Genomic DNA, 18,890 nt, shown 5'->3' on the forward strand with positions numbered 1-18,890 from the left:
AATTATTCCCAAATGGGGAAACAAAGGCAGAGATCGCAATGAAGTCATACACGGAATAAATGGCAGATCTGGAAAGAGCGCACTGCTCCGCTTGCATCCTGACCCATACGTGAAAACTCACAGGAGACGTCTGTGGAAATCCACTCTGAAGCAGATATCCCCAGCGAGAAACAACCGCAGAGCCCAATGCTATCTGGCTGGAGTCAGGATTTTTTTCATGGATCTGACTCATCAGCAGCAAACACTGGAAATAAATCCTCAGGAAAAAAGGTCCCTCCAGGAAAAAACAGGGTATAGAAAAGCAACCTATTTTTACTACATGACATAATACCTATTGTGGAAGCTGCACAGCACAATTTACTGAGGCACAGCGAACCCAAATCTAGATGAATGGTGCAGTGCGGGTACAGCGGCGGTAAAAAGGGAGCTGTCACATGGTGGAGAGCACAGGGCACGGAAAGTGCTGACTGCCGTGAGCATTCATCGTTAGACAATGTTCCTGTACATCTCTTTGTGCGGCGTGGGTTTCCCAGCATTGTCCCGAGGCAGGCGGAGAGCCTGGAGAAACCCAGCGTTGTGAGCGTTCGTTTTATTTGCCAGCCTGTGGCAAATTGCAAGGGGAGGCTTGACCCCGGTGGGAGGCAGGATGTGCCGAGTATGAATTGCTTGTTGTCAAGGCTACAGGACAAGAGGGAAGCTGCAGCCTTCCCAGTCTGCCCACAGCCTTCAGCTCAGCCTGGGGGGGCTCTCCGCCGCCCAGGCCAGCAGAGGCTTCGCGGCAGCCCTGCCTGTGGGGGCTTGGTTTCCTTTGGCAGAGGGGTCTCACCCAGGGTGACTCTCAAGATCTGAATTTTTCTTCTTCCCGTTCCCGTGCTCGTTCCTGACGGGCTGTTGCAGACAGCCTTTGGTAGCACCTCCCGCCTGTCTCTAGGGCAGGACGCTGAGGATGGTTCCACAGGGCATAAACACCTGCCAACACTGTATGAGACTCTATGAATTGCTTTGTGTCAATACTGAGGTTAAAAGTGAGCAAAATAAGTGTTATTTCTTCCCTATGTTTTCCAAAGCAGTGTGTACTCTATTAAGTTCTGAAACAATTAGTTGGGGTTTTTTTTACCAATAAAGCCTTATGTAACACGATGTATTTGGGCATTGCTTACAAGTACAGTTTTGCGTGGCGTATGCTGAAGCATATCGCACGTTTGGAAGTCTAGTGGCTAGATTTGTCGGTGGATGGAGCACAGCAGAGCTGAGAGAGCTGCTTCTAGGTGGGAATGGCCAGCTGCTTCGCTGTAGGAGTGAATTGTATTTATCCTTTCTGTGTTAAATCTGCGTAGAGACATGGTGCACACTGTGTGTATCATGTGTATGTCTGTTGTGTACATTCACACACATGGGAGTGTGCATTTTTATGATCCAGAAGTTACATCCCATAACTACTCAACCCTAATTGTCGCCTTTCTTTGAAGCTCTCGTAGTCCTGGAAATAAAACCTAAGTATTGGCAAAAGATCCGAATTTTTCAGCTGCCCTTTAACGTGTGCGGTTGTTTAAACCAGCCTTCCTTTTATGTGTACAGCTGTGCCCAGATGGGGCTGCTTTCATTCCAGCAGCTTCCCCGAGCCGTTTACTCAAGGTTTTTTATTTTTTCCTCTCATTACTTATAGTGCCTTTAGAGTTACGGTAAAGAAGAGGCTGTTGTAGTTTCAGAGCTTTACATTCCTCGCCGAGCTGTGCCTGTGTTTGCATGCAAAGCCATCGCCTCCCCTCCAACTATTTTAATCATTTCAGAAAGGGTGGGTCGTCAGGCATTTGGCAGCGGGCTCCTTTTATATAGCTGAGGTGGAGTCAGCCAATGACCTGCAAGCCTGGAAAATTTTGCAGGGCAGTTTCACTGGCCGGCTTTGCGGAGCTGTGCCATTTGAATTTCAGCACAGACGTCCACACACTGTGCTCTCCATTTCTGGCGTCTCTCCCAGCGCAGAGTTTAGCTGAGGCTCGGGTTTAGTTTTCCCTCCTCTCTCTCCCTGCAGTGACAGCTTCTCCGGGCTCTGCTAGCCAGGACTCCCAGGCGATCATGGAGGATACTACTTTGCAAATTATCGAACCACCAACCGCCTCCGAGGCCTCTGAGGAGCAAGCGCCTGAAGAACCCATCAAATCAGACCAGATCAATGGTGTGATGGTGCTGACCCTTCTGGACAAGATCATTGGAGCAGTGGATCAGATCCAGCTGACCCAAACACAGCTGGAGGAGAGACAGCAAGAGATGGATAGCGCAGTGACCAGCATCCAGGGCGAGTTAACCAAGCTGACGAAGGCACACACCACCACCAGCAACACCGTCAACAAGATGCTGGAAAAAGTGCGCAAGGTGAGCGTCAATGTGAAAACCGTTCGGCAGAACCTGGAGAAGCAAGCTGGGCAGATAAAGAAGCTGGAGGCCAACGAAGCGGAGCTCCTGAAACGCAGAAACTTCAAAGTCATGATCTATCAGGTAAGGAGCTGTTTCATGGCTTTATGTCCTGTCAGTGGGTGTTTTCTTGCCACACTGCGTGGTCAGTCCCTTGCTCTCCCGAGCTCCCCTGACTGGTGGTCCAAGTGGGGGTGGGTCCAAAGTGGCGCGCTCATTCATGATTTAACATTCTCTATGGGATCTAAGACAAGGTTTAATAAGAGTTGCTACATTTAACAGGAATTTTAACAAAGATGGGGAGAATGGCCCCAAGCACTCCTTGCAATGGAGCAGAAGTATCAAAATAACCAGATTTTACTGCTTAGCTAAAAAAAGAACAAGAATGCACTGGGTTCTGGAAGGCAGTATTGTAGAGCTGTCTGCCAGCGTCTTTTCTACTGAGGGGCAACATGTGTATTGCTACGGGGAGAGCGGTAATATTTCAGATTTGTGACATGCAACTGGTAACAACAAGAGTCAGTAAGCCCAGCATCAGGGTTAATCTCACTGACTAGGAGAGACAGAGATATTAAAGAAAATACAGAACAGCTCCTTGAGGTCCCTGGTACGCGGGTCTGCCTTTGCCCTTGTGCTTGTACAGATTTCCACGTTCTTTTTTCTGCAACCCGCAAGTCTTGAATCTTCTAGTTGTCTGGTTTCAATAACAACTTTGGTTTGCTTGATGTTCAACCCCTGCGCTAAACATTGATTTTTTTTTTTCCTTTAATATTAAACAAGAAGAAAGAGAGGAAAATGTTTCTGTCAGTTTTCCTGTCTGGAGTCAGTCTTCCTTAGCAGAGTGAACTCTTGCATTGGGCCACGGAAGAAGAGTGAGTGAAATAGTTAACGATTCAGTTAGAAGCCTCTGGGTTAATAATAGACAGCGTCAGGGACAAATAGAGAAGCATCCAGTGCTGATTACAGGAAGAGAGAAAACCAGAAAAAAAAAGGGAAAACACTTCTTACTACAGCGTTTGGAGGGAGAGCTGATCATAATAGGCTCAGGAATCTACCCAGTGCAGGGGCCTGTGTGACTCTCTGATTCAGAGCTTAAGCATTTGTAGTTTTATCATGCCTGAAAGGCTTAAATACTCGAGCCTATTGAGATCATACGGGCAACCTAACCAGTTATATATATATATATATTTATTACTCTTTGTATCAGGCTTTTGGGGGAGGATAGGTCTAACTATGGAAAAAGAAAATAGAACTCCACGTGTACTGCAGAAGCAACAAGAATTGCAAAATGAGAAGAGCGAAGGGGATTGTTTAAGCATAACATTCCTTGTGGGTTACGGAAATAGGTAGGAAGCTGGCAAGTTTCTAGATCCTTTGGAAGCATCCTAAACATTGTCAGACTGTCATTTTGTGAGCTGTTCATTTCGGTTTGCTGTTGCTTATGAATATTGAATAGAATTTCTCCTTGAATATGAAAAGGCAATCGTGCTTCTAAAGGAAATCAGGGCGATACTCTTGCTGATGTAGTCAGGACAGAGCAGCCTCCGAGGGGATCAGCGGACAAGGGACTGTGGCAGGGATTTTGTGAATCGTGAAGATATTAGGAAAAAAAAAAAAAAAGAAAAAAGAATGATTTGTAATTCAGAACAATTTCCCAGCATGTGATTTGACTGGGAGGCCGCAGAGCACAAGCGAGAAATTCTCCAGGTTTGTTTTATGTGAAATGGAGCTTTTTGCGCCCCCACGGAAATCCTGGCGGTTGCGCGGGGAGCCTGGGCACCCCTCGCCTCAGAAGGTGAGGATCCAGCTCTGGGGACACCGAAGGGGTGGCAGCAAGCGCGCAGGCTTGTGACGGACACCGCTCAGGCAAACGAAGGTCTCTTTTGGAGGAGAAACTCTTGATTAGCTCTTAATTTGGTGCTTAAACAAGATAAGATGCAACAACAGATAATGCTGACCTATTTAAGAATAAAACTCTCTACAGAAAGAAGTGATATTTTTGTGTGTACATTGTAAAGGCATTTATCAAACCGAGGATGATGTTCAGCTGCTTTACTGATATTGAACAATGTTGTTTGTTGCGAGAAGCCTTGTTGATCCCCGCTGGGTTACCTGTTTACTAACATCCTTCTGTGTTTCAGTATTAATAATCACGAAATTTTTAAAAGATGTTTCAAGAGTCTATAAAACCAAAACTTTATGATGGGCTCCACCCTGGGAGTTTAAAAGAGGAAACTTCACTGTGTTTTCCTAACTCTGTCTATCATTTAAAAAAGTAACGGCAAAATAACTCTTCCTAATTCGGTGTTTCCCTTCGCAAGACCCACCACCTATGGAGGTTTGTGTTAGATACTTTGTTGAAAATGTAATTAATTCTCCAATGGTGAGCAACATTATTACTACTTTCTAACTCAGAAAAACCTGCTTTGGGAAAGCTGTGATTAACTTTGCTGTGCAACTGCATTTGCAGTTGCTAGAGCTAAAAATGCAAAGATTTATTAGTCTTTTCTTTTAGAGAACAAGAGAGAAACTCATCTTAAGAGACATAAAGTATTACATGAACCCAGCAGTGGCTATTTTCAAGCAAGATAGCCGAGTAAAACAGTAGTCGTGCTCTATAGGGGTTTAATATTGCCTGATTCTGCGGTACAAAGAAATAAAAGGAGGTAAAGCTAAATCAGTTCTTTACTGGTTGTAGATGTTTGATCATTCTCTCAGTGTTGAATACCGAGTCTCCAGCAGTTACGGAGGGACTATTTCAGGAGTGCAAATAAGACCTTTTGGCACCTTGGGAGAAGAGGTCAAACTACTCGTGGGGGTTGTATTTTGCTCGCTGTTAGATTAGGAGGAAATGAAAATCAAATTTGGTTCATGGGAAGTTTGACCTGCCGAGATGAGCCTAAAGCACATCTGCCTGCAGGGTTTCAAAATCTGGGGGAGAAAGTGCTGAACTGGAAATCACTTTCACTGGGGCCAACTAAGGGTGGGGCATTAAGCAGAATGTTTACGGGCCGTTACTCGCAGTCACACGTAGATGTGGATGTGCTTTCTCACTTGCTCACTCTCTCAAATACACCTTTACCTGATTTTGCCGGGAGTTGGTAAGAGTTTTTGTATTGACTTAACGTAGGGAATTAGATCAATTCTTGAGAATAAAATTTGAAAAACCAACCCCCCTCCAAATTACCACACCTTTTCATTTTGAAAAGGAGCTTACCAAAACCAAAGGTGCCAGACTTTTGAGGAGCTGCTGTGTAAACAGCAGTTCAGGACCCGCACTGTAAACAGGACTTGCCTTCCTGAAGAGTCTGATGTCAAGTGAGTACGTGCAGCTCCGAGCAGCCCCTGGGAACAGAGCTCCTCAGTGCCGCCTTTGTGCCACACGTCCTGGGCTCCCGTCTTTCAGAGAAATCAGGACACCAACAAATTTGGTTAGAGTGGTTGCTGATAAAAACAAACGAAAGGGAGTTCATCCCAAATCTCCTGGGTTTAGGATACAAGAATCCGGGGCTGGTTACTACAGTTCACGATTAAATAACGGATGTCCCGTGCAAACAGGTACTGCTCTAAAACCAGACAGCGTGTCGCAGTCGTCTGAAGAATGGCATGTGTCAGTGCTGACATAAGCATGGCATTTTTCCTCCGAACGTTTTTCAGCAATTAAACTTAGCGCAAATGTCAAAGGCCTGATTTTCTTACAGACATCCGCATGCTTGCAGCACGCTGCGCATATATTGAATGCTGAATTTCGAAAATGAGCTGGTTCTTTATGCTGAGGCTTCTGCGGGGCCGAGCCGGAGGGAAGGCTGGCTCCTGGTGTGCGGCGTTCTCTGGTGGACAGAGCGGCCCTTGGCGGCGGTGTGCGGACGGGCTCCTCCCCACGCACAGATCCGGGGGCTCCGTGGGTTCCTCTGCTCTTCAGGTGACTCCGGGAGAAGTGGGGTTTCTCCAGGAAGGGCCGGGCGGTTACAAGAGCTGGGCAGAACAGGAGTCTCAGCCATACAATGTGTAGGGTAGGTAGGGCTGGACTAGGAAATATAAATAGCACAGCTCGGCTTTTGTGCCTTGAGGGGGCCTTATACGGACGAGAGCAACAAGATTGTCGATCGTGGGGAGGAGGGATGAATTTCAAACCCACGCATTAATGCGACAGATTCCGAGGCCAGACTTGAAGTGCCTCATTTTTAGGTCTGTGCTCCTCAAAAGAGAGTGTGGAAAAGAACATGAGCTCAGGGGTCTGCTGAGAGGCACGGGGCAGGGAGAACAGGGCGTACAAAGCCACATACCGCAGCCGCCGCACCCTCTCTCCAACTCCTAAACAGCATGTCTGCTGCCCTGAGCTATGGTTTTGTTTCAAATTAATCATTCTGAAAGAAAAACCTTATGAGCCTAATGACAGCAGAGGGTTCATGAGAGTCAGCGTGATCCGCAGTCCCAAAGAACAGCCTGAGTGGGTCGCATACTTTGGATTCAGTGGAGCTTGCCCAACGACCGGAATTAAAAAATAGATAGAAATTTCAAATAAAATTTGAATGACGGTACTGGGGCTAGGCAGGGCGCTGGGCACGCACCTTACGCTTCTCCTGCCACAGCAGCTGGCTCCATGTGCTTGGGAGCGCTCCGCGCGTGGGTCCCGCTGGGGCTGGAGCAGCGCTCTGTGCTGCATCTGGTTTTCCCAGTGGTTCACTGCAGAGATTTGCGTTGCAGCAGCCAGTGGGTTTTGTAAGTATTTTCTGATAATACTTAAAAAGAAAAGGCTGCTTTCGTTTTGCTGTGAATCCACCCCAAAGCAGCTCCCTTTGTAGCCACAACATTCCTTAACCCAGGTTCAGCAGAGAATTACTGGGAGCTTCTCGCTGGTGGGTTTGTGCATCAGCAACCTGCCAAATCCCAAGAAACACCCCCTCCCATGACAGTTCTGGTGTGGTCGGTAGGGACAGAATATTCCTCTGGTGATGGATTTGCTTTTACTGTATTCTGTTCTTAAAAGAAGTACCAAAACAAAAGAGAATTCATCATTTAAAGGTCCCTTCCAACCCAGGAGATTCCGTGATTCTATGAAGCCTTCATTAGAAAACACAAAAAACCTGAATCATACAAACCGATACCCATTAATTAATTAAGAGTTGATACTGTTTGTCTCTGATCCTTTGTCTTTTTTGCTGGAACAGAGGGGTCCCAGCCCAGAAAGCCGTTGTATCTTCCCTTCTCTTCTCCTGCTTTTGGTCACAGGAGTACCAAAATTAGAGGTGAAAAAATGCCACCCCAGGGGAAGCAGAGAAATATCATTCAACTCAATTTCTTTGGGCTGCAGCGCTGAATTCTCCATCCATTGTAAGGGGCACCATGTTAACATCCTGATGTGCAAAGAATCCTTCATATTCTCCGCACATTACTGCATTATAAGATAATAATTCACAGGAGGCTGAACCTTAAAAATATTTCAGGATGTTTATAACTCTCACTTCCAGGATTTTTCTTAGTGCAGATTATCAGTCTTTCTACCAAAAGACAGCTCTGGAGCATGGATTTCTCTGTTGCTGCCTGGAATGAACTGCATTAATATTTCATTGCTCAGGTATTATTTATAAGCAGTTAGCGCCAGGGCTGTTTGCGTTGCTGAAATCCTTTCAGTGTTATAGTTACATATGGAGCTGTGCAGCAGTAAATCGTCTCAGAGCAAAGGGCCAGAGGCTGCTCAGCCAGCTGGGGTACGTTAGATCGCGTGATTAATGGCTCATGAAAGTAAACCCAAAGGTAATATTCCTTCTGATCACATATTCCTCTCTCGGGCCTCTCCTGTGCCTATCAGCAGTGGATCTGAGCATCCGTCGTGTCTGTGTGATGCCGGTGGGGCCACTGCTCACGGGAGTGTAACGAAGTACAGAGTTTGCCAGCCATGCTCAGGGGGCCGGGTGGCTGCAGCGCTCTGGTTTCCAGTAAGATTGTGGCTTATTTTCCCGTTCTTAAGCTAGATACGAGCCCCCAGCAAAAATAAATTAACCCGTCATGGACACACAGCAGGAAAAACTCTCCAAGGCTGCATGTAACCAAGTTTGCGGGTCTGGGATTAGGAACCAAAGAATTCAAGAAGCCGGTCAGTGCTCAGACCGTGCCTCTCTGGAAATCAACAGTCCCGTTACTCTCCGGGCCCCTGGGTGGGAATTTGACCGGCGGATGGTAAGAGCCGCTCAGTGTCAGAGGCCCCGCAGAGCACTGGAAGGCTGTGAGCGTGGTGGGAGAGGTGGTGCTCCTGCATACGATCTGTGTTTCCCCCATTTTATGTGAACGGGAAGGCTCTGCAGCTGGCAGGCGTCCCTCTGCGCCCTTCGGCATTGCGCCCAAGGCTGGCACCGAGCGTGCTGCAGGTGACTCACCGTGCTGTCACCCGTCCCAGCTCCAGAGGAGGCAGGCGCTTTGTGCCGGGCGGGAGGAGTGGGCCACCACGCTCAGCCCAGCGCAGCCGCTATTCCAAAGAACGTCCTGCGTGACCTGGGCACAGACTTGGTGACACCCATGGCTCTTCCTGCATCTTCCCTGAAGCTGCTTCTTGCTACCCTGCCCAGAGCGCGATGTGCTGTCCCTGCCTAAGTAACGAGTAGAAAAATACGCATTCTCCATATAAAGCACGGCAATGACTCACGAGCTTTTTGGCAACATGCTTAGCCCTCTTTTTTTCCTGTTTGGGATAATGTCGTCCTCTTGATTCTGGAAGATCTTCTACAACTTACAAAGTACCTGAAGAATTGTGGGTCCACTGTCCAGCTGCAAGATAAGACAAAGACCAGAAACAAAGATGCTCAGTGTCAGTGAGGGAAAATCAAATATTTAGAATAAAAAAATTCAGGATGTTTAGTCTATAGCTTTATGTGAGGATGCAAATGTCAATATCAGCACAGATCTATCTGCATATCGTCTGTCAGGCAAACTCCACCTTTACTGGTTTGCTGTTCAGAAATAGCTCTGGAGTTATTAATCAGTCGAGACAGGTTTATCCGGGAGGAGCAGTTCTGAGGGTGAAGCCAGTTGTACAAACAGACCGATAGTAGGATCAAAACTTTTCTGCTGTCGGGGGGGTGGGGTGGGGGAAGCCTTTTCACTCTGCAATCTATTTACTTCTCTGTTTCCTACTGCCCTGCCTTTCTTCTGACTCACTGGGAGGCAACAGCACTTTTCCAAACGCAGCCTCCCCCTCTGCCCACGCCGCTCCTCCCTTGCCTTTCACCATCAGGTTTGAACTGGCTCCAGTGCCTGTACCGTGCTGCTCATTCTCACCAGCTAATGAAGAAGGTACAGCCCTTTAGGATGTAGCTTGCAGGACACCTGATAGATGCACCTGATAGAAAAAAGTGCCAAGAAGATTGCACAATACACGAAATTACAGAGGGAAGAAAGGCTTCTGCTAGTCAGGGAGGTACCACTTGAGAATGAAATAGTTTATCCCTTTAACATTTACCTAATCCCAACCTATTTTGCTTTTCGCCTTCATATTTTAGATCTTTTCCTTTGGCTCAGCAGTGCTCTTTGGTGACTTCTTACTGCGGGATTCAGTAGTCTTCTCTCTAAGGACTTGAGGCTTCTCTTTTTATGGACCTCTTGGCACTATTGGAGATAGAATCTGTCCAACCTTTGGAACGTAAGAGTTGAGGCCATGCCTATTGCATACGGAGGGCTTAACTTTATATGCCAGCTGCTGCTAGGGATGCTGAGTAGCCACCCCCTGCCCTCAGAGTGTGTTCAGCAGAGAGAGAGGGTTTGATTTTGCGGTGAACGCGTTTGCCGTGTCGCTGGGTACAGACGTCTGTAAGCTGCTGGGTATTGTCCAGTGTTGGTTTAGGGTACGGTCGTATGCAGACAAACTGGCCGATGGAGTTCTGGAATCACACCCGGCTGTTCTGATCTCTCCAGCTTGTGTCTTTGAATTAATAAACATGGGGTTTTAAAATCACTAGCTTTTCATAATCTTACACAAGCAAACTCTACTTTGGGGTACACCACGGAAATTGGAGATCTCTCCCGAACAGCTGACATCAAATCACTCAGCAGTGTGAAAAGAGAGCAGAATCCGGCCCTATGGCAGCGTTCAGTGTAAACCTGCCTGAAACCATAGAAGGGGTTCTGCATCTCCTAGGACCTGCCGTAAATTAGAGAAGGACGCTCTTCCTTCTAATAAATCTTTGCCGACTGTCTTATCTGTCAGATTTTGCTACCTGGCTTCTCCCTTTACTAAATCATCCCCCTCTGCCTTTTCTCTCTGCCTGTTCTCACGCTAACCTGGATTACTTTGTTGCTGGTGTTCCTGACCAGATTGCCATGGGGACAGGTAAGTTTTTCCATTGTGCTTCCTTTCTGCTGGCCATTGAAACGCAGTTTTCCTCGTCTTAGCCCAAGAAGATCCCGAGTGTGCGCTTTGAGTCACCAGGGACTGCCCTCTGAGCCGTCTCCAGGAGCGGTTCCCTCTGCCCAACGCTGCGGAAGGTGCCATGGCCCAAATCAGCAGAAGACATGCGAGGAGGCGGCAGTTTAGGGCCTCAGCGGGAGGAAAACCCTGAAGATCGCTTTGAACCTCTTCTGAAACTCTGAAAGCTGCTGATTCCGAAGCCTTTTGCCTCTCCGCCTGCTTGGGGCTGCTGCAAACCTTCAGCCTGCCAGGCTGATCCTTCCGTTGGCAGAAATGCCTCCGCTTTTGACTAATCCGCTTGCTGCTTGCTGCATGCTCTGCCCTAGTTATAGTGGATGGTGAGGAGCTGGGATTTTCTCTCCGGCGTTGTGGGACTTGGCGTGCACTACTTCTGCAATCCGGGAGGGAGGGATTGCTGTGCTGCTTGCGTGGAGGGCTAGCAGCCAGGAGCGGTTGGCTCTGTTGGCATCTGCTGTGACTAGGTAAACCCGACCTGTTTTCTGAGCCTCAGTTTCTCCTTCTGAAATACTGACCGGATAATCCCTACCTCCTCAGGCTTCTTGTAAGGTTGAGTTTATAAGTGTTTGTGAAATGGTTTGAAGTTGTTGTTTTAAATAGATAAAAGGCAGGCAGACAACACAAACTGTGACGTAAAACTACAGTGGTCCCAGGCAGGGGCTGCAGCACCCATTTCTGTTCGGTGGCAGCCCCCAGCGCTGTTCACTGGGAGCTGCCGCCCACAGCCTGGAGCCGCTGGTGACTTTAACTGCTGTTTATCTAACGCTTATCTCGTGCCACAGGGGCCGCTGGTAACAGCACGGTGCCCTGTTAGCCTTCCTCTTATTGTGCGGCTGCTGGAGAAAATACTCTGAGCCCCCGTTGCCTGCACTGTGGGTGTGTGCAGTGCCGTCGGGTGGCAGCGGCCATCAGTCGGGGGACAGGACTCCCCCAGAGCCGGACGAAGGTGAGCTCAGCCCGGGAATCAGGGTCTCTGGGAGAAGCTGCCAGGGGAAATTTCTCCTTTTCAAGGAGAGAGACAAGATATTTTTTTTAAAAAGGCAGTTTTTTTGTGATACAGCAATAAAGTCTGATAGCAATTATGATCTCCACAGAAAGAGCCTGTTCCAACAAGGCGCTGGAGGAGAAAGCGCAGCGCTCCTCTTCGCTGCGCAGGGCACCCTGACATCCCTGAGCTCTGCTGGGCGGTGGGGGCTAATCAGGTGTGCTGCCGTTCCTCAGGAATGACCGAGTCCTTCCCCTGATGCTGACGGATGGTCAGGACACAACAGCATCCTCTGGGGACTGGCAGAGCAAAACAGCCATTGTGGCAACGGGAGTGCAGAACAACTTCTTCTCTGGCAGGGCTCGATCTGACCGAGAGGGCTGTCTTCTGCCCAGATGCTTTTAACCCTCCCTCAGCGTGCCCGGCCTGCCCTGGGTGGGCAGAGGGAGGGCTGGCGTGGGGCAGGAGGTGCAGCCGGCACCGCTCACCCAGCAGCGGCCAGCGTCAGCCCTTCTTGGTCATAGCAGAGCCTGGGGATGTGAGCTGGTCACGTTCTGCATGTTAACGGCTGCATGTCAACCCAACTCAACTGTTCCTGCTCTTGCAATTGTGTAAAAATAGCTGAACGAAATGAATTACAGATGTGATTAGCATGCGCATGTGAAAAATCCTCCATTAAACCTTCAAACTGGAGATCGGAGTGGCTGGGAGTTCTGGGACTCTTTTCTCCGCGCTGACACTAAGAGCCTCTTCAAGAGCAATCCAGGAGCCCTTCTCGCCTTTTGGGAACGTTCCCCGGATTTGCTGGTGATCCTGCAGTGCCTGAAGAGCTCTGCGAGGCTGGGAATGCAGCTCAGCTCTGTCTCTCATTGGCCCTTTATAGGACAGGGGAAGTGTTTACATGTGTTGTAGCAACCGGGCGGTGTGTACACGGCCATTCGGGGCGGCCTGCGTGACTCACGGCAGGGGAACTCGGGCTGGAAAACAACGGCAGATAAAAAAGCCCACTTAGCGGAGCAAGGCAGAGGCCGCTCTGCCCCGCGGATCTAACGGCTCTGAGTTGTTTGAAGCAGGAGGAATCCAGAGCAGCCCAGCACCCCGTCAGCTGGCAGCCGGCTGCCTTCGCGCTGGGTACGGGCGCCAGGGACCCCCTGGGCACCCACAGGGTCTGCAGGAGGGAGCTTCCCAAAGTAAACCGCTTCCCGGGGAGCCCTGTGCCAAAGGGACGACGCGGATTGTGACACGGGCTAGGGGCTGGCGCACTGTAAATGGGGAAAGGCAACGTAGAACTTGAATTGGAGCTGAAGGTTTACGTGAAGCGCATCAGATGTCGGCACGCTCAGTCCCAGCACGCACACACGCTGCCTGTCCTTCTGCTGGGGGTAGCTCTGCTTTGAGCACGGAGCGGGGCAAGATTTTTCTGGTATAAAAATCTTCTGAGAAATCTTGTTTACTCGCTGTCTTTGTGCCAGCTGGATTCAAGCTGTCTCAGAGAACAGCACTGGTTTCTGTCTGCTGACTGGGAGCCAGGGTTTGAACACCCCAACAGGCAGGGATGCCAAGAGCCAGGATTTTGGACTCGCCCACTTCAAGGGTCAGTGTTTTCCCAGTAAAAAATATAGTTGGAATGCCTAGTGTTAAAAATGTGGCTCATCTGGATGAGTCATGAGTGAAACAAAGTGCACAGACCCTAGTGCCTTGCCCCGAGTGGGGGTTTGTGTAACAGCCACCCCTCTAGACCCGGGATGGTTCTTGGTTGTTCCAGCAAGGTCCCATCGTCCTCCGCCGCGGGCTGTGTCTGCAGGCGCGTTGTTCTGCCCATGCTGGGCAACCCCCCTTCCCCTTCCCCATGGGAGAAACACCCCCTGGCAGGGAAGAGGAGACCCCTGGGGGCGTTCGGGCAGTGCCTGGGGGCGGGTGGGGAGCTGCACACGAGGGATGCTCAGCAGCACCGTACTCGTCCCTGTTAGGCTGTGCCAGAGCTGTTGGTTGCTCTCATACCAGCTGTCCCGTGCATCAGCCCGAGCCGCAGATCCAGCAGGAATGCTCCGGGATGCAGGTGGGCAGGAAAATGACCCAGGGCACACAGCGCTGAAAATCCCCCAGCTGTCCCCCAGCTGGTTATCTGCGGCTCGGATAAGCAATCAGATTGAAGAGGAGTCAGGGGGAAAAAATGCAGGAATTATACCAGGCATAGGAAAGAGACATGCACTATCTGGTGGCCCTGGGCCAGCCCGACAGCCCTGTGGCAGGCATGCTACCCCGTCACCCGGCCTTGCGGGGAAGGGGCCGGGTGAGGGTTGCAAAGGGTTTCCCAAGCGCAGCTGGAGAAAAGCTCTTGGAAACAGCCTCGAGGGGAGAGGCTGGGATTGTAGGCGTCCTTACGCATGGGAATAGCCGTGCTCCATCTTTCCCTCCTTGTTGGAGCAATGGCAGCGCTCCTGAAAGAGGCCTCAGCAGGGTCTCGAGTCCGTGAGCGGGGCAGCTGCCTGCGGGGACGGTGCGTGGGACAGCAGCAGAGTGGGTCTGTCCGTGAGGGCAGCCTGGGGGAGTTGGGATCAAGGAGCTGGTCTCAGGATGAGGTGACAGGGATGGCAGAGAGCCACACCGTCACCCCGACAGGGTTGTCCCAGCTGCCCTACGTACTGGGAGCTGCTGCTGGCCGTGTCTTCATGGCTGTAAAGAAAGAGTTGCGGGATGCCGCCGAGGTTGGGTGGGTGTGTTGCTGGTGCAGCACATTCAGCCACATCAGAAAATTCAGTCAGGAGATGGATTTGCTGGTGTAATACAAGGAAAGGAGGTTATTTATGTGGCAGACCTGGAGTTTTTGAGGTGGTGTTTCTTTCTGCATACGCATGTTCTGGAGCTCACAAGGGGCCGATAAGTATCTGAGTTTGCAGGATATGGCCTGCTTCCAGTGACAGTCGTGCCAGGCGAGAGGGGGATGCCTTTGTTCTGGCTCATTGTGTTGATTCGGAGGGAAGGAAGTGGATGGAGTTCCTGATGTTCTGGGCTCGGCGGGGCAGGGTCCCCGGGAGTCTCTGGGATTGCTCCAGCAGGTGTTGTTGTGGAGAACAGGATCCCTGCCTTCCCACCGATGGAGTGACCTGACCCTCTGGAGAGCGTGTGTATTGTTTTCTCCTGGAGTGGCTCATCAAATGAAGAAAACATATGTTGGCCGCTTCACCCTAATCTCCAAAAAGTATTCGGGACCTGAGCTGTGATCCAGAGTGTGAAGAGCTTTGCCCAGTGCAAAGGGATAAAACCCAGAATGAAACCCCTGCCCTGGCAGACTCAGTGCTTTGACCCTGGACGCTGCAGCCCGTGTCACCTTCCCTGAGCCCAGCGCTCTGCAGAGCTGACTTTTCATTGTTCACAAACTTTTTCCAGGTGAAGCTGTGCTAGAGTCACGTATTCAATAAGCTTATATCAGCTCTCAAGTGTTGTAAGGGAACGAAGGGCTGGGGACAGTGTAGCTGGCTGAGCCGAGCAGCCCCGTGTCTGCCCCATCCTGTCCTGCCTCCATCCAGGGGCTCAGGAGACGCAGCACGTGGTGACCTTGGTCAGCCGGAGCAGCAGCGCGTCGGTGCGTGGTGGGAGAGCGCTCGGGGCGCAGGGCGAACGCGCCGTCCCTTCTGGTGCTGCACAAGGGACTGGGACGTCCTCCGCCATGGCAGCACCAGAGAAACCTGCGCCGCAGCGGGGCTGGCGTCAGCACGGCTCTTCGGGGCCGGGCCTCAGTGGCTGTTTTGATGGTGTGACCATCACGAGTGTCCCGGATCGAGACATCTGCGTAGCTCGTTAGTGTTGCTGCAGTGGCTGCTGCTGTGCAAGCGTGACACGCAGAGGGTGCAGCCTTGCACGGGAGATGCCACGGCAAATTCACCCTCCTGGGACACGTGGCAGCTCCGCTCCCGGCATCCCCGAGCTGGAGGATGGCAAGTCGCTGCAGGCATTTGCCACATGCTGCAAGCACTTGGGCCTGGGGTACCCCGGGGTCTGGCACTTGATTTCCCTGGGCCCTGCTCCTGCTGGTGCGGGACTGGGATCCCCTGACCTTGCTCCGTTCAGCTCCACTCTGCCCCAGGGCTGGGAATGGTGCCCGGCCATCCTTTTCCCAAAACCTCAGCCCAGCAGCTTCGCTCTCTGCGCGCCCGTCCCGCACACTGCCCTTCGGCTGCCGCTGGCTGTGTGACAGCGCTCGTCTCGGCGGCTCTGTGCCTCTCCCGCCCAGCTCCGTCGATTAAAACCACTCGGGCAATAAATTTCTGAGCCATGGGCTGCAATCGCACAGCTGTGACGCTTCGCACAGTGATGGGCTATTTCCAGCCTGTCCTGGGAACAGAGAGGTGATTCATTGCCGCAGGGACGCACGCTATGTGCTGCTCAGATGAAAACCAATCCCACTCCAGACCTGTGCCCCTCGCCTGGGCACATGCTTGTCCTCTGCCACTGGGATCAGAAACTTGGCTGACCCGGGAGAGCGGAGAAGCTGAATGAATTCACCTCCTCTCCGAGGGGAGAGAGCGTAACCTTGCAGACCTAGCTGGGCGAGTCGGGGCCGCCTTCAGATATGGGCTCGGACAAATTCCCTCAGTCCCCAGCGGAGAAATGGGAAAAACAGGGTGGCCTGCTGCATCCCAAGAGATGTCCCAGCCCCACATCTGGATCCTGCAAGGCCTTGGGAAAGTCTGAGCGCAGACCGGGGTCGGCCAGGACAGTTTGTGCGGTGGCCGGACTCCCGGCTCCAGACTGTGCTGCCATCTGCAGCCCAGCACCGCACTGTGCCCATGGCCACTGCCGGACTGGGCCTGCCCAGGCCAGAGAGCTGGGGGCGGCCAGCGGTCTAACCAGGAGAAGACCACCTGCGGGAGGGCTGGCGGGGACGGGAAGGACCCTGTGCAGGCACTGGGGGGCCAAGGGACACCACGTCGCCCAAGTGGGTTCCCTGCGCCCCGCCACGGCAGGATGCGGGGCCAGGAGTGAGGGCATGCGGTGGCCAGACCCTGGGATGGAGATGAAACTGGAGGGCACGGGACTGTGACAGGGGCACAGGAGGAAGGGAGAAGTCGCCAGTTTCAGGGCTGGCCCCTTCCTGCACTGCTGGAGTCACGGATGGGTTTGGAACCAGCCCAGAGTGAGCGGAGCTGGCGTACGTGAGCTTAAATACAGCAGAGCCCTAAGCTGCTGCAGGTTGAGCAGATCCTATTTACAGGGATTTATCGGGTGCACTAAGGGAGGATGAGCCCAGGCCTGCCGTCGCCTGGGTGTGTTTAGCCATGAACCCTGTGAATCGTAGCTGTGCTTCTGCTCTGCGGTGCTGCCGGGCAGGGGGGGCTGGCTCCCGAGGCTGCGTGTGTGTGTGTGTGTCTCACTGGCTCCGCTCTGTGTCTTGCAGGATGAAGTGAAGCTCCCGTCTAAACTGAGCATCAGCAAGTCTCTGAAGGAGGGCGAAAAGCTAGAGAAGGAAGGCGAGGGCGAGGAGGTGCCAGTGGGTGAGGACCATGCGGAGGAGGACCACGTCCAGCTCTCCTCGGATGAAGAGGTGGAGATTGAAGAGATTATTGAAGAGTCACGGGCAGAGCGCATCAAAAGGAGCGGCATGAAAAGAGTGGATGACTTTAAAAAGGCATTCTCAAAGGAGAAGATGGAAAAAACTAAGCTAAAAACCAAGGAAAACCTGGAGAAGACCCGCCACAACTTGGAGAAGACCCGCCACAACCTGGAGAAGAGGATGAACAAACTGGGCACCAAGATTGTGACTAACGAGAGGAGAGAGAAGATGAAGACCTCTCGGGACAAGCTGAGGAAGTCTTTCACCCCTGACCACACCATCTATGCCAGGTCCAAGACAGCCGTCTACAAAGTGCCACCCTTCACTTTCCATGTCAAGAAAATAAGAGAGGGCGAGGTGGAAGTGAAAGCTACGGAGCTGGTGGAGGTTGGCGGAGAGGAGGGAGAAAACTCGGATCTGCTGCGTGGGGAGAGCCCCGACATGCACACGCTGCTGGAGATCACGGAGGAGTCCGACGCGGTACTGGTGGACAAGAGTGACAGCGAGTAGGACAGGCTGCAGCACGGAAGGGTTGCGGACGACGGCTGAACACGTAATCATTCACATTTCGAGATCTCTCTGCCCTGGTGCCCCAGGGGAAGTGTACACAATGCATCTTTACTACCCTGCAGAGCCGACGCCAATCCCCTGCCTGCTTGGACAAGGTGTATTTTATATTTTAGTTTTAGCACACAGAAACGTTAGGAACACGGGACTGTTTTTCTTACACTGTTAAATCACCCTCGGAGAGCATTCCTGCCGCAGGCTGCGCAAGAGCCTTCCAGCACCAGACCTGAAGACGGGGACCCGGCCCAGCTGGAGAGTGCTAAAACCAAGATAACGGCTGTACACCTGGAAAGCTCAAGCGTCCTCCATAAGCAAAGACCCGGTGTCAAGAAAGCTTCCTGCCAGGCAGCCCGCCGGACCCTGGTGCCAGCCCGTGCGGCCACCCCGGCAGGCAGGAGGGCTGCCGGCGCCCTTCAGGGGAGCAGAGGAGCTGCCATGCCCCCGGCCTGCGGGAGGGAAGAGCTGAGCGAGTCCTTTCGATGGAGCCAGCAGCGTGGCAGGCGGGTCTGCTCCTCTCTGCCCTCCCGAGGACTGGGTTACCTGGCAGTGCCTGGCACGGCTTCGGCACAGAGCCACCCTGCTGCCAGCACCGCCGCCGGTGCCCGTGTACGCATCACACCCCCGGGCCCGCTGCTCCTCCCCGCTGCGCTGGGGCCATCGATGTGACCACCCTGGGGCTGTGGCAGGTGCAGTGTGGGCCACAGGCTCCTCTGCCCGGGCTACTGATCTGGCTCCTGGAGGCCTGGTGGCCATGGGAACATGCTGGCTGGGGCGGGGAGCACGGCGGAGGGGGGGGGGGGGGTGCTGGGTCTGGCCTCTCCACACCGCAGGGGTGATGGCAATGGGCAGCAGGGTACCGCTCCCTGACCAGGTTCCCGGAGGGATGCGGGATGCACGGATGCCATGCCAGGCCCTGGGCTTCACAGCGGCCCTGACACCGGCCCAGCGCATCT

General features: G+C 52.1%; 1 protein-coding gene across 1 annotated transcript; it reads left to right on the top strand.

Annotated features, from left to right (window-relative positions):
• The first annotated feature begins 1,875 nt into the window (after positions 1 to 1,875).
• On the top strand, positions 1,876 to 18,290 carry CAVIN1 (caveolae associated protein 1). Its single transcript, XM_054224160.1, has 2 exons — positions 1,876 to 2,496; positions 17,215 to 18,290. Exons 1-2 carry the CDS (start codon positions 2,077 to 2,079, stop codon positions 17,878 to 17,880), a joined length of 1,086 nt encoding a protein of 361 aa, XP_054080135.1. The 5' UTR covers positions 1,876 to 2,076; the 3' UTR covers positions 17,881 to 18,290.
• The last annotated feature ends 600 nt before the right edge of the window (positions 18,291 to 18,890 follow it).

This window comes from Rissa tridactyla, chromosome 19 (genome assembly GCF_028500815.1).
Source record: "Rissa tridactyla isolate bRisTri1 chromosome 19, bRisTri1.patW.cur.20221130, whole genome shotgun sequence".
Classification (NCBI taxonomy): domain Eukaryota; kingdom Metazoa; phylum Chordata; class Aves; order Charadriiformes; family Laridae; genus Rissa; species Rissa tridactyla.

Excerpts from the sequence above, each read along its gene's own strand:
- CAVIN1 (XM_054224160.1), top strand. The coding sequence starts at position 2,077 with ATGGAGGATACTACTTTGCAAATTATCGAACCACCAACCGCCTCCGAG. Across the intron at positions 2,497-17,214 it reads TCAAAGTCATGATCTATCAG|GATGAAGTGAAGCTCCCGTC; the intron begins GTAAGGAGCTGT and ends TGTGTCTTGCAG.